At 34.5% G+C, this 15,154-nt stretch overlaps 1 protein-coding gene across 6 annotated transcripts in view; it reads left to right on the top strand.

Moving 5' to 3' along the window:
- AGBL3 (ATP/GTP binding protein like 3) overlaps positions 1–15,140 on the top strand; it is a 46,090-nt gene extending 30,950 nt beyond the window's left edge. For all 6 annotated transcript variants that reach the window (XM_036230879.1, XM_036230876.1, XM_036230877.1 and 3 more), the window contains 6 exons: positions 1,402–1,459; positions 2,085–2,156; positions 3,066–3,114; positions 4,293–4,489; positions 10,580–10,811; positions 14,000–15,140. In XM_036230879.1, coding sequence (XP_036086772.1) covers positions 1,402–1,459; positions 2,085–2,156; positions 3,066–3,114; positions 4,293–4,489; positions 10,580–10,811; positions 14,000–14,441 — 1,050 coding nt within the window. In that variant the 3' untranslated portion in view covers positions 14,442–15,140. The remainder of the gene's footprint in view (positions 1–1,401; positions 1,460–2,084; positions 2,157–3,065; positions 3,115–4,292; positions 4,490–10,579; positions 10,812–13,999) is intronic.
- Positions 15,141–15,154: the final 14 nt, after the last annotated feature.

Raw genomic sequence — 15,154 nt, 5'->3', positions numbered from 1 at the left:
AGGAGTTCTTAGTCATTTATCTGAAATTTATTTTCTAATAATCTTTGGTGAAATGAGTAAGCAATATCATCTTACCTGAGATTAATGCCTGAGGACAACTTAAATTCATGCTCTTGAAATATTTCTTATTCTAATGGTTTGCTTGTAAGACATCAATACATCCCAAAACAATAGTAGTAAATTATTTATTAAATTATTTATTAAATGTTTTGGTTAACTTTCCTACCAAGACACTTTCAATAATTAATTTTGAAGACTTTCAGCAAAGACAGTTATAGATTACTGCAGTTGATTATGTAGGTCACATTCATAAGGACATTGGCCTGGTGGTGTTCTGTGGGATAAATGTAATAGTTTATTATGGTTCACAACATCATTTCAATCAAGGGAACAGGATTAAAATGCCATTAAGAGTTCATCGAATCAAGTCTTATAAGTGAATTTTCTTCAGCTTAATTTCACCCTTGTCTCTCCAAACTCAAGTGATCATATAATATTGCTATTTTTAACTTTGTGTAATTTTTTTCTAGAATATTTTCTTTCTCTTATTCCCTTTAGTAATCCTTTGATTTTTACATTTCTTCCCATTTTTACACTGATTATGTCAATTTTTTTACTGCCAATCAATTTTATCTACAAAGAGATTTTTGCTTTTAACTCTCTTTCATATTCCACTTTTTATCATGAGTTGATATGCATTACATCTTGGCAAAAATGTTTTCAATTCTTTTTTACTTTCTCAGTTCCTTTTGGGAAAGTCTTTATAATAGCCACATACCACAGCTGCAGAAACAAAAGTTTGGTTGCATTTACAATGTTTTCATGATCACGTAATGATTTGTAGACTACTCAAGATTCACAGTCACAATTCTACAGTGTTCGTGTCTTTTAAAGTCTGTGTGGGTCACATTGACAACTCCTTGCAAAACAAAGCAATGTTATGTATGCTCTTCCTTACTCTAGACTTCTTCAGAAGCCACACGAAAATATTTTTCATCTCTTCTGTATAAACACAATTTTATAATTGCTTATGCACTTTCATAAAATTTTGTTTATTTGCACCCATTTCACAGACTTCTCCCTCTACATCTTAACTTTTCTCATTTCAGTAAGTGAGAAACATATAATACATTTGTGTGTCTCATCATAATAAGTTCTAAATGAAGTGAAAAAATTTTAAACTTCCTTTTATGCCAAAATATAATATCAATATTTTCTTCTATTCATTGCTATGGGAGAAAAGTAGTGTTGTGAAAGGTCTTAGAAGGTTCTGATTTAAGAGATTATTGTATCCATCCTAAAACTATGAGGGTAAAGTGAGAAATGTTGGAAACTACCATGAATCACATTTTCATGTTTATAACATAGTATTGTTTTCCTTCTGGTTCTGTGTTCCATTAGGTTTGTGATAAAGAACATTTAATGCACAGACATGAAGAAGCAAATTCTGATGTAAAAGGTAATGTTCTGCTTCCACCTCTTACAAACAATTAATTCATTTACCCAACAAACACTTTTTTTGTGTCACAACTTTGAGGTTGCTACTATGCTTTGTGTTTAAGGACATTAAGAAGTATGTTATACCATTTCTTCCCGTAGGAGCTCATCTTTTAATGAGTAAACAGTTTCAAGTTTTGCAGCCTATGTTTTCATTTAAAATGGCAGTATATTATTAACTTCTTTACGTGTTAATAAACGGGGAAAAAGTATTCCATTGACTTAGTGAATCTTAACTTATTTAGCAACCCCCATTGTTAAACTTTGTTTACTTCTTTTCTCTTGTAAACAACAATGAAGACCTTTAAGTTAAAGTTCTCCCCCATTTGAGTATACTTTTAATTATTTATTTGTAATAGAATCTTACAAAGGAATTGCTGATCCAAGGGGATGAACATTTTTTAGAGTTTTGCTATAGATAGCAAAAATGCAACAAAAATTCATAACTGTTCGTGTTAATTTAATTGAGCTAAACTACTCTTTATATGTTATCTGCTAGCATTTTTCATTTAGAAAAAGATAAAAATATGAAAAGAGTCATTGAATTGTTCTTAAGCTACTAATGATCTTTTACTATATTTTTTTAGAAATAAGGCCAAACGAATCAGATGATTATATATTTGATTACGTCAGAAGACAATTTCCTCACCAAGGTATGGGTGAGTAATGGAAATATAGACAGTAATGCATGGTCACCTATTATGTATACATGAGCTATTTAATAATATGTATATGGTCAAAATCTACTTTTAAAAAACTAGAAGATTATCTTCAAATTGGATAGACAAAGAACGATCTACCTTCTCAGAAATGTTGAATCTCAAATTTTTATTTGTCTTTATAGCTCTAGAAATATTTAGAGATAGCCAATAGTATTCATTATATGTCAATTTGCTTTCTTATAATGTTACCCAGTCAAAAAAAAAAAAGGAAAATATTTATCTGATTGTTTAATCTTCTCTGTATCAGAGGAGAAACAAATATATTGTTAGACTATTCTCACATAATATTTATTTAATTTGTTCTATTAATTGCTAATTATCACTGTTAACAAGTCCTTTTGTTTTGCCTAAAAGCATTTCTGTAACATAAAAGTAAATATTGAATAATAAGCAATTTTAAATAAACACCTATTTTATACTTCATGTTAAAATCATAATACATTTGCATATAATTATTTATTACACATTATACTATTTTCTTGGTCTGGTATGGTTGTGTCCTGGGTTGACCTTCTAAAGAGTTAGTCACCCTACTATATATGTAGATATCCTTCATAGATCCTAACATACATCTATCCAGTTCTGAATTGTTTGACAATTATTAGATACCTATTTCCTACTGTTTGCTGTTCTATTGAAACAGTTTAATTAAAGGGCTTCTAAGGGAAATTTGTACTAACATATTTCATATGTCAGAGTGAAACAATAACAGATTAATTAAAGATAAGCTCAGTTAAGCTAGCTATTATATATATGAATGAGGTAATTGTTGAGAAAGTAAAAAATTAAGTTTGTTAATTTTAAAAATCTGATTTCAGAAATTTTATAGTATATTCTCTTTTTTAGTGAAAATACCTCGACGAGCCCCTTCTTGGTTTCTAAAAAGATATCTAAGGTAGGAGAACTAATGCCTTACTCTATTTCCTCTGTCCTATAAGATTGTGATTTTGAATTTAAGCAACAGGTAAAAGTTTCTTTTTGATAAAAATTACTAATTGGATGTCTCCTCATATTCTATATATTATCTGTGACTAGGTCAGTTTTATGCATAGGAATGCCAATATGATGGGTTTTAAAAAGTTCTGAGATTTCAATATCCCCAAACTATCCCCAATGGATGCCTTAAAATCTACAGTTAGATACTTCTTTCTATGTGTTTATCTTTGCAGTATCTGAGTTTCTCATTTTAAAAAGAATTATTTCTGCATAAAATAATTATTTAGTGTTTTAGAGTGAATGTCAAATGTTTTACTATCTGTAATAGCAGTTGGAGCATTGGTCACACAGGGATAATACTACTACCTAAAAACCAGAAAAGGAATAGAAAGCAAAGTCAGGATAACACAGATAAACTTTGTAGTTGTGCCGAAACCAGTAATTATTATATCACTCGCTCCCTTGGCAAGTTTCCCTGTTTTTTGGAATAATAGGAACTGTCACCTAAACCATGGAACAAGTAAGTCTTTGAGAAGAAACTGAATTTGTACAACAGAGAAAACATGGCATGCCCTTTCTTTCATCCTTGGCCTCTTTTCTGAGAACTTGATTGGTTTCTGCTCAATAAAATGAGCTCTATCGAAATATGTAGACTCTCCCATTCCAAAAACTTTAAAAATTAGGTAAGGAATGAACCATCTTGGGCATGCATGAACTTGGATCTAGAACTGATTGATTTTAACTAAGACTTAATTTTTTAAAATATGATTTACCATATCTATGGAAAGAAATCAAATGATTACCAAGAGAAGAGAAAGAGATAGAAAAAATACTGAAGTTAGAAGATGTGAAGGCTGGAACTGCCCTTTCCTCTTATTTGCTACATGATCTTGAACAAATAGCTTAACCTCTCTAATTCCCTAAAATTCCCTTATATTCCCTCTCCAATGTAGGATGGGGATAACTTTAGCCATTCTGCCTGTATCACAGGACTGGTGAGAGCCCCCATAAGATAATATCTGTAAAAATACTCTGCATACTGTGAGGTGTAATATACAAGAAAGATATGGTACTGCATTACTCTTGATTAGACAGTTCACTGTTGACATTGACACCAGAGTGCCCTGTTTCTTTCAGCTCCCAAAGTATGATTCAGAGGCTTAGCAAAGACCGACAAAGACATTTTTTAGGAACCAGTAAGAGACCAATCCAGGAAACAATTCAGCCCAAGAGCACTGATTTGTATGGAAACTGCTTCAAAGTGGTATCTTTGAAGTGTGCTATAAGCAAACAAGCTCCCAGTTGGACTGAGAAGGCAAGGATACCAACAGAAGGTTTTTATTATTATATTATTATTATTATTATTATTATTATTGATATTGTTATTACTATTATTATTGTTTAAGATTTTCATAAATACAAAGGTGGCTTTCACTATATCATCATTAATAAACCCTGTAAAATCTGGGTTATAGGAACTGCTTTTGTAAACAGGGATGCTTAATAGCCAATATATTCCTGACTCTGCAAAATAATTGCCTTATTTAATTTCTGTATGATTTGAGCACAGAAGAAAATTATTTCAATTTAATATAGTCTTGAAAAAAATTATGTAATTGCCTTATCATCATCATCTCCTTGTTATTGATGTCCTTTTAGTACCATAGAATAAAAATGTAGTGAACTGCTGATACACGCAACATGAATGAATCTCAGTCATTGTGCTGAGTAAAAGAAGCCAGACAAAGAAAAGTAAATGTTATATGAAATCTCATTTTTATGAGCTGCAAGCTAATCTATAGAGACAAAAACCCAATTCAGGTTTTCCGGAGTAAGACAGGAGAGAGTAGGGGATGGAGGGAAGAATGGACTATAAAGGAGCACAGGGGTCTTTTAGGGATGGTCTTTTTTAGATCTCAGCTGTGGAGATGGTTTCATAGGCATTCACACTGTTGATACTCCAGGGTTTTGGACCAGTGCAACTAGCCGGATTGAGTTATCTTCTGCTGAGATGGCAAAGTAAGAGTAGAGCAACAATTCGGTTTAGACGTGTTGCTTTCGAAATGCCTTTTAAACATTCAAGAGGCAGTTGGGTGTACATGAGTCCAGAGTTCAGGGAGGAGACTGGGCTGGAGAGGCATTTAGGAATTTTCAGCATAAAGATAGTATTTCAAGGCATGAAGCTGGAGGAGATTCCTAAGTGAGTGTAGATACAGAAAAGGGTTAAGGAGCAAGTCCTTAGGAATTCCACCGACAGATCAGGAAAAGGGTGAGAACTGACAAGACTAAGGGGCATCCTATGGGGTAGGAAGAAAATCAAGAGCATGTCTTCTCCTGGAAGCTAATGAGAAACTGCATCAAAGAGAAGGGAATAATCAACCAAGTCTAATCCTTCCGGTATATCAAATGAGATGGATTTACTGTTGGATTTTACAACATGGAGGTTTTACTGGGGATCTCGATGAGAGGAATTTCAGTGTTCCCCATATCTACAGTTTCATTTTCCACACTTTCAGTTACCCAGTCAACCACAGTCCTAAAATATTTAATGGGAAATTTCAGAAATGAACAATTCATAAGTTTTGCATTACACACCATTCTGAATGGTATGATGAAATCTCGTGATGTCCAGTGTGTATCCACACTGCGTGCTCACCACCCATTAACCATTTAATAGCCATCTCAGTTATGAGAGCAAGATAAACCACATTTGCATAACTTCATTACATGAGTTTTTATAATTGTTCTATTTTATTATGTTTTGTTAATCTTTTACCATATCTAATGTATAAGTTAAACTTATTTATAGGTATGTATGCATGGATAAGGGAGGGTAGTGTAGAAATATTAGAGGTACAAATCTAATTAAAGTATATTTTAAAATAAGACAAGAGAAGTTGGAGACGGGTAGTATTCATGGAATTTTGCTGCCAAGCAGAGAATTTTTATTTAGTGTTTCCCACTGTTTTCATCACATGCTTAATTTAAAAATTGTTTCTCAACCTTATTTAGTCTTTCCTGAGTTGAGATCCTCATCTCTTCTTGATTATCTTATTATATATGTATATGTCCTGATGAATCTTGTTGACATACTAATAAAAGTTCTACAATTTTTTTTTTTTTTTTTACTGAAGTAAATCATTTCTGAGTAAACTCTATTCTTAATCTTTAGTGTTGCCCCCTTTCTTTATAATGCATTTAGGGTTATAAATTTTTCTCTAAAATGTCATGTCTTTATTATCACTGAGTTTCTTATAGAAGGAAGTCTGTCTTTTCCCATTATTGAACTTACCATGTAGGAAATGAAATGAATTCTTCCATTTAGCCAGACCACCAATACCCAGAAGTAAACCATGGCGTCATTTCTCTTGGCATGTGCTTTACCTGCACAGGTTGTTTATTTTAGCTACCAATAACCATTTCTCCTAGTGCAATTGATGGATTCTAAATATTGATCACCCCAGGCAGCAAAAATAAATCAAATAATTAAAGCTGAGGGGTGAGTTTAAGAGGGAGTTCCTTATACTTCTCTCTCTCTCTCTTTCTTTCTCTCTCTCTCTCTCTCTCTCTCTCTCTCTCTCTCTCTCTTTCTCTTTCTCTCTCTCTCTCTCTTTCAAAGGATATTGAAATTTTAAAAAATGAAATCCAAAAGTGTGCTCTTTCAACTCTCACTGGTACTCAAGATCCCATGCCATCATTTTCTTCAGCATCATAATTTTAATTACTACCCTCTTTTCTTTATCAAAATAGTCAATATTTATTACCATCCTTTTCTCACTTGTATACTTCGCACCTACAATCTGGCTTCTACTCTTACCATATCAATGAAATTGTTATTTCTCAAGCCATCAGTCCTCATCATACTTGATTTCTCTCCTATCGATTATTCCCAGAGCCTTCAAACTCTCCGTCCTGTCGTTTACTGAGCAAGTCAACAAATGTGTCTGTGGCACTGCACTCTCCCTGTTTTTCTCCTGTTTCTCTGGCCATTTATGTTTGCTGTCCTACATGGGCTTCTCTTCCTCTGCTTAAATTTTAAGTGGGCTATTCCCCAGTATCCCATCCTTTGGTCTCTCCTCTTTTCACCAAGTACTTTATTCTGAGCACTCTCATCTATACCTGGAGATTCGACAAGCAACTGATGACCATTGCATTTTTTAATCTTCAACCCAGACATCTCTTCTGAGTTCCATACTCATCTCCCTACCAGAGACAGCCATTCCTTTTTCCTTTCAGATACTTTTAATTCAACGTGCCCACTGCAGCTCTCTCTCTCCCCCTGCATTCTACTTCTCAGTCAGTAATACCACCACCATCCACCTATCTAAGTAATAACCCAAGATGTTGGCGTTTATTACGTCTCTGTTTTGATATCCAATAATGAGAAGCTCTATCCATTCTACTCCCAAAGGGTCTCTTGAATCTGCTTCTCTTCATCATACTGCTGCTCTTTTTGTTCGAACTCTCTTTCTCCCTCTCCGAATTACTGCATTAGGTTCCTATTTTCTCTCCCTGCCTCAAGTCTCATTTCTCTTCAACCTGTCATCCTGGCCGCCATTGTGATCTTTCAAATATGCAGGTCTGATTAAATCACTCCCTTGAGTAAAAATCTTCAGTGGCCCCCTAACGATTCAATTCAAAAATCGTTAAGCATCTACCAGTCACAAATCAGTCCCGTCTCAGAAAGTCTCTCAAAAGTATTATTATTGAAAACAAGGACTCTAGTTTTGTGCCACTTCTTCGTACCTACCTGATATTCTAGTCATTCTTGTGATTTCCTAGATGTGCCATGTTAGTTGCACAACCTAGGTTCCTATCCTGTTTTACTTATATGATTTGTACTTATTCGTCAAGTCTCAGATTCGTTAAGAAGCAGGAAGCTTTCCTTATCCATTCTTAAGTATGGACCAAAGTCCCTCTCTTGCAATCCTATAGTAAGTACACTGCCTTGTATCTGTGGAAATACATTCTAATTGAGGTTTTATTTTTCCTAGTCCTAACCGTTAGCATATTAAAGGCAAGGACTGTATTTTTCATTCCTGATTACCAAACCAAATATAATGCTATCTACATAATAAGAACTCAGTGAATGTTTGTCCATTTGCCAGCATTGCCAGATACTATAATCATACATACCTTTGTTCATTATCTTTCAAGTCCTTCTTAATTCAATGACTACCCAAGTCACCTGTTTCCTTTCTTTTTAATAATGGCCGATTCTTTTTCTTAAAAAAAATAAAATAAAAATAAAAAGCTTTTACTATGGAAATTTCAGACAAATAAAAGTAGAGAGGATGGACTAATGAACCCACAGGGACCCATGACCCCCCGACAATAGGTACCAGCGCCCTGCTATTCCTGTTTCATCTCTGTTCCCACCACATTTTTCGCTAAAGTATTTAAATTCAGCAAGCCACGTCCTTTCGTCATAAAATAGTTCAACATATATCTCTAACTAGATAAACATCTTCTCAAAGTATAATGCAATTCTTGCTGTTCTTCTAAGCATATTCTACTTTTCCTTATGTTGTCTGTGTTCCATTTAGGCGTTGTAAGGACTCCTTTCACGTCCTGTAATGCCTGCCGGTCTTTCTTCAGGCTTTCCTTGGGGTTCTTTTTTCCCTCTTTCTTCTTGTGTATATTGATTTTTTTTAATTGTATTAAAATACACTTTACATAAAATTTACTGTTTAACTAACTATTTTTAAGTATAAATTAGGCGGCGTTAACGTACATTCATGTTGTTGTGCGCACAATCTCCAGAACTCTTTTTCTCTCACAAAACTGAAACTCCATACCCATTAAATGCTAACTCCCCACTCCGTCCTCCCCCAGCCCCTGGCAACTATCCTACTTTCTATCTCTATAACTTTGACTATTCGAGGTAGCTCATATTAGTGGAATGAGGTATTTGGAATACAAGTTCAGTATTTGTCTTTTTTCTACCAGCTTATTTTGCTTAGCATAATGTCCTCAAGTTTCATCTATATCATAGCAGGTGTCAGAGTTTCCTTCATTTTCACGGCTGAATGATATTCCATTGTACGTATATATCATATTTTGTTGATCCACTTATTCATCATTGGATGGTTGGGTTGCTTCTATCTTTTGGCTGTTGTGAGTAATGCTGCTATGAACACAGATATACAAATATCTCTTTGAGACTGATTTCAATTCTTTTGGGCATATATATACCCAGAAATGGAACCGCTAGATTATATGGTAATTCTATTTTCAGTTTTTTGAGGAACTACCACACTGTCTTCCTCAGCAGCTGCACCATTTTACATTCCTATCAACACTGTACAAGGATTCTAATTTCTCCACATCCTTGCCAACACTTGTTATTTTCTGTTTTTTCAATAGTAGCTATCCTAATGGGTAGGGAGTGGAATAAATATTTTTTAAATAGACATTATTTTTAGAGCAGTTTAATAAACACTTTTTTTAAAAATGCTATACTAGCACAATTAACAAGATACATCGTAATTCTTTTCTATCATCTAATGAAGAAGGGATTTCTAACATTCTCCTCCCACAGTATTCCTCATGTCACCATCCTTCCATTTTCTCAAATCAGAAGCTTTGGAGTCACCACTGACTCTCCTCCTCTCCTCTCACTCCACATCTAATTCATTAAAAAATCCCAGAATATATCAAAGATCTTCCCCCTCCACACATACACACACTTCTCATGCTTCTGGCCACTGCCAGCACTTGGTCCAAGCTATCATCCTCTCCCCCGGATTATTTCAGTAGCCTTGCAAGAGACCTCCCTACTTGTCCAACCTTGCCACTATTCAATCCATTCTCAATACAGCAACCGGCACAATCCTATTAAAACAAATCTCGCATATGACACTCTTCTGCGCAAAGCCTTCCAGTTACTCTATATTTCACACTCGGTAAAAATCAAAGCCCTGACAATGGCCTATGAGGCCCTTCGTAAACTAAGACCATCTGAGCCTATCTCTTGCCCCTTGGTGAATTCTCCTTTAGCCATTGTGCCATTTGGGCATTCTTTGAACTCACTACCGTGATCCCGGCTTAGGGCCTTTGCACTTGCTACCCCGCTGGCCAAGATGCTCTTTCCTCTGAAAACTGCTGACTCACTCTCTAACTCCTTTGACCTGTCAGCTGCACAGGGGCGCCTTCTCGGAACACCTTTTTACAAACAGAAACCCACCTTTCCTCCTAGAATTCGCTGTTCCCCTCTCCAGCTTTATTTGATCCCGTCAACTTTTATCATTGTCTAACATATATTTTACTTATTTACTTGCTTATTTTCTGCTCCTGTAATTAAAGTTTAAACTCCAGATGGGTAAAAATTTTTCGGTAGAATCCTCAACACCTAATGCACAATAAATAAATGCTGAATTAATTCAGTCCATGTATCTTCACACATCTCTGTGGTTGCCCCCCAGATCTACACCACAACCTAAAAGGCAAAATGAAGGCATGTCCATCTTTCCAAAGCAAGAAGACTGGCGTGAATTGGACAGATGATGAAAAAAGGATCTACAGGGATAAAAAAATAGCTCAAACTGAAGAAATGCTGCAGTATTTGCTCCCTATCATGGAAAGCACTGAAGACATGCAGCCCTCTCAGATAAAACAGATGCTGAGTCCAAGAACCAGCTTCAAGATCCAGCATCAGTAAGTCAATACAATTTTGTCATTTTTAACTATTTAATACAGTCTATTTTAAGGAAGCAAGGCTTATTAATCCACTAGCCTAAAAAAACAAGCATAGGCTCTTAAAAATGGGGCAGCTGTACCACGTTTGACTAAGGGACAAAGGCCCAAAGCCATAAGAAAAAGTTGGACATGTGAAGGAGTAGGTTATCAGCTACATTGGATTATTTATTTGTGTGGGACCACTCATTAATTCGAATCTATGAATAATGTATGTATTAGCAAAGTATGACCATAGCCTGACTTGAAATTTCTCAGAGGTATCTAAACCTTATAATCCTAGGAGGCAACCAGAATTGGAAATGATTAACTTCAGTTACTTCAGCTTATTGATGAGTCCAGATTCCTTTTAAAGATAAAAAAATAGAACCAATTCTAAGGCCAAAAGGGAACCCACAATAAAAGAAAGACAATAACAAGCAGAAAATAATAAATATAATACTAATATTATCAACAAATTTTGATAAAGCACTTTATGTGCTAGACACTGTTCTGTTTATATATGCACACACACACACACACACACACACACACACATACACACAATGTTTTACATTCTGTACTTGAGGAAACTGAGATACAAAGAGGTTCATAATTTGTCCAGTGTCACATGGCCAGTAGGTAGCAGAACTGGATTCAACTCCAACTTTTTGATTCCGGAGTCCTTCATCATCGTGCTTTGATGTTTCTCAGTATAATATAAATAAAAAACAGAAGATCAATTTATTTAATATTCAAAAATAGCCTACAAATCAACTTTAAAAATTAAGAATATTTTAATAGGAAAATGAGCAAAGGCTATGAACCAGAAATTCACAAAGAAAAAAAAAAACACATGGCCAATGAACATTTTAAAATGTTCAATCTCACTTAAATCCAAGGAGTGTAAATTAAAACAATAATGAAATGCTGTTCACTTTTGCCTCTTATTGGAGGAATTCATTCACTGATTGTTGGAATATAAACCGGAACAGGGTTTCTGGAAGACAGTCCAACAATATGAATGAAAAAAATCTTAATATCCACATTCATTTTGACAAGATATTTAATTTTTAGAAATTGATCCTAAAGAGGGGGGAAAAACTAGGTAAAGGCTAAAGGATTTCTGTAGTGCTGTTCATTTCAATATTGTTAATAAGAGCCAAAGGAAAAAAGAAGCAAGTGATTCTGAAAAAGAAGGATAAAGTAGAAAGAATCTATCTGATTTCAAGACCATTTATATAGCTACTGTAGTCAAGAGAGTGTAGTATTAGAGGAGGGATAGATGTATATATCAATGGAGTTAAACACAGAACTCAGAAATAGACCCATACAAATATGTTTGACTAATTTTGACAGAAGTACAAAAGCAATTCAATGGAGGCGAGACAGCATTTTCAACCAGTATTGCTGGAACAATTAGACATCCACAGACTGAAACAATGAACTTTGACCTAAACTCATACAGAAGGAAAAAAAATTCAAAATGTATCATGGATTTAACTGCACAACACAAATCTATAAAACTTTTTAAAAAATAGAAAATATGATCTAGAATTAGGCAAAAGTTATATAAACTTTACACCAAAAGCGTAATCCATAAAGAAAAATTGATAAATTGGACTTTATCAAAATAAGTGTTTGTCTTTCAAAAGACCCTGTTAATAGGATAAGAAGACAAGCTATAGAATAGAAGAAAATATTTGCAAACCACGTAAACAAGAGACTAGTACCTAAGTTAAAGAGGTCTCAAAATTTAGTAGTAAGAAAAGAAATATTTCATTTAGAAAATGGGCAAAAGACATAAATAGACATTTTACCAAACCACATAGAAAAAATATTCCACATGATTAGCCATTATTGAAATGCAAATTAAAACCACAATGAGATAACTGCATACCTATCGGAATGGCTAAAAGAAAAAATAGTGTTAACACTGACTACTGATGAGGATGCAAAGAAATTGGATCACTCGTATACTGGTGACGGGACTGTAAAATGGTACCGGCGCTCCAGAAAACAGTTACACGGTTTTTTAAAAATCACATATGTAACTACCATATGACCCAGCAATTGCTTTCTGGGCATTAATCTCAGAGAAATGAAGACTTGTGTTCACACAAAAACCTGTACACAAATGTTTATAGCTATTTATAATAGTCACAAACTGGAAACAATCCACATGGCCTTCGGTGGATGAATTATTAAACAAATGTGGTATATCCACGCCATGAGCTACTACTTGGCGAGCAAAGAAATGGATTACAGATAAATGAAACAACCTGGGTCAACCTCCAGAGAATCATGGTGGGTGGAAAAAGCCAATCCTGAAAGGTTACATGCAATACAATTCCATTACATAACATTCTTGAAATAACAAAGTTACATAATTGACAACAGATTAATGATTGCCAGGAGTGAAGGGAGGGGGTGGGCAGGGAGGAAAGCAGGCATGTTAATAAAAGGGAAACAGAAAGGAACTTTTCTGTCCCATGACTATGTCAGTGGTAGTATCCTGTTTACGTTATCATACTATAGTTATGCAGGATATTACGTTTGGCGAAAACTGAGTAAGAGGTACATGAGATCACTCTGTATTATTTCTTCTAACTGCAAATGAGTCAACAATTATCTCGAAATTAAAATTTTAATTAAAAACATGGTTGAGATTTTGTTGTTAAAAAAATGGAACTCTAAGGAAAACTGAGAAATTTTAAGTGGCCACAATTAATAATTTACAAAACCTCCCTCTCTTGAGGAAAACTATCCTCTATTGGAGTTCTGTTTATCTTTTTACTGACTATAGAAAGGAAAACTTGCAGTATTTATACTATTTGTTCTAATAGAATAAACAAAGTAGATTTTTAGAGCAAAGTGAAACTTTAGAGAACATTTACTTCTACTAGATGTGAAAATAAAAGTAAAGATTATATCAGGAAGCCTGGGGTCAGGGAACATATCTAAATACACATATGCTCTAGGCATTTAGAAATACAGAATTAGAGCAATGCTGAAAAATCATGACCCAAGATGAAGATCACTCTCATAAAAATAATGGTGAAAGTCTTAAGGGAGGAAAAAATAGATTGATACCATGACAAATGCTTAGGGACCACGAATACCTTGGGTACATGTTGAGCAAAAACTCATATATTTCATTTCTTTTCTAGACTAAATCCAGCTCCTTATGTAAACAGAAAGAGACACAAGACATCTTGGATGCCACCCAGACATAACCCTTTTATAAGCCCAAAAAATCTTATGGTAAGCTCTTCAGAATGGCGCCAGTCTGTGTCTCAGCTGTCATTTGAAACGTTGTCACCTCTCAAAGGACACAAGAAGAGGAAAAAACATTTTCAAATCAAGGCCATAAAGACTAAAGACATGGAAGCTGTCAGCAGCAAATGGGAGACAACGTCCTTGTGTTTTGAGAGGGATGCAAATATTGTCAAAGGCAAGAGCCTTCAAGCTGAAGAATCCAACCAGCAACGTTCTATGCAGACACCGCCCCATCTAACTAAAAATAAGGATAAGCAACCAAATAAGAGTTCCATTCAGAGTGCCAAAGGCAGAAATAATTTAGCTTTACACTGCTCTGACAACTGTGGATGAAAGATAACATATGCTTATGTATTAAAAGGAGAAAGAAAAGAAAGAGAAACGCCCTCCTCATCCCTCTCACTGTTCCTCCCCGTCCACACGCGCATGCGTATGCTAAAATACAAATTCTAGATGCCTCATCTTCCTTAGTGGGAGCATCTTTCAGAGGTATAAAAAGAAATCCCGAGAAAACATAGAAATTTTTAAATTACTTAGGTATTTATATTTAATTTTTGTTGCAATGGTAAAAAAAAAAATTTCTGCACTTTTGATCTCTTCCAAAATGACTTATTCATACAACACCAAAAAAAAAAAAAATTAACAACTCAGGAAGGAATGATCTGTACTATCACTGACTTTAATGTCCCTACTAGGCTCTTCAGTGAATCAATCGACAAACATCATTTCCTGAATTTCTATTGTACCTGTAGAGCGCTAGAAGCCATTAGTGATGTAAAAGACATTTCTCTCCACTAGGTTATTGTATAATTGTACACATAAAACATACATAACTAAAATAATTACAGAATAAAATAATTCACAGTAAAGTGCTAAGATGTATACCTCCAACAAGTAGAAAAATATTCTTTATTAAAAGAGGTTAATTGCACAGAGCAAAAGTTTGGCACAAAATAGCACTGAAATGCATAGATTATGGTTTAAAATAGTCATTTTGCTTCTCAAATTTTAGCAGAAGTGCGAAAGATGACACATGCAGTTTCCTT

This window comes from Rousettus aegyptiacus, unplaced genomic scaffold (assembly GCF_014176215.1).
Source record: "Rousettus aegyptiacus isolate mRouAeg1 unplaced genomic scaffold, mRouAeg1.p scaffold_m13_p_13, whole genome shotgun sequence".
Classification (NCBI taxonomy): domain Eukaryota; kingdom Metazoa; phylum Chordata; class Mammalia; order Chiroptera; family Pteropodidae; genus Rousettus; species Rousettus aegyptiacus.
Note: the sequence above shows the minus strand (reverse complement) of the source record. Positions and strands in the feature narration are given on the sequence as shown.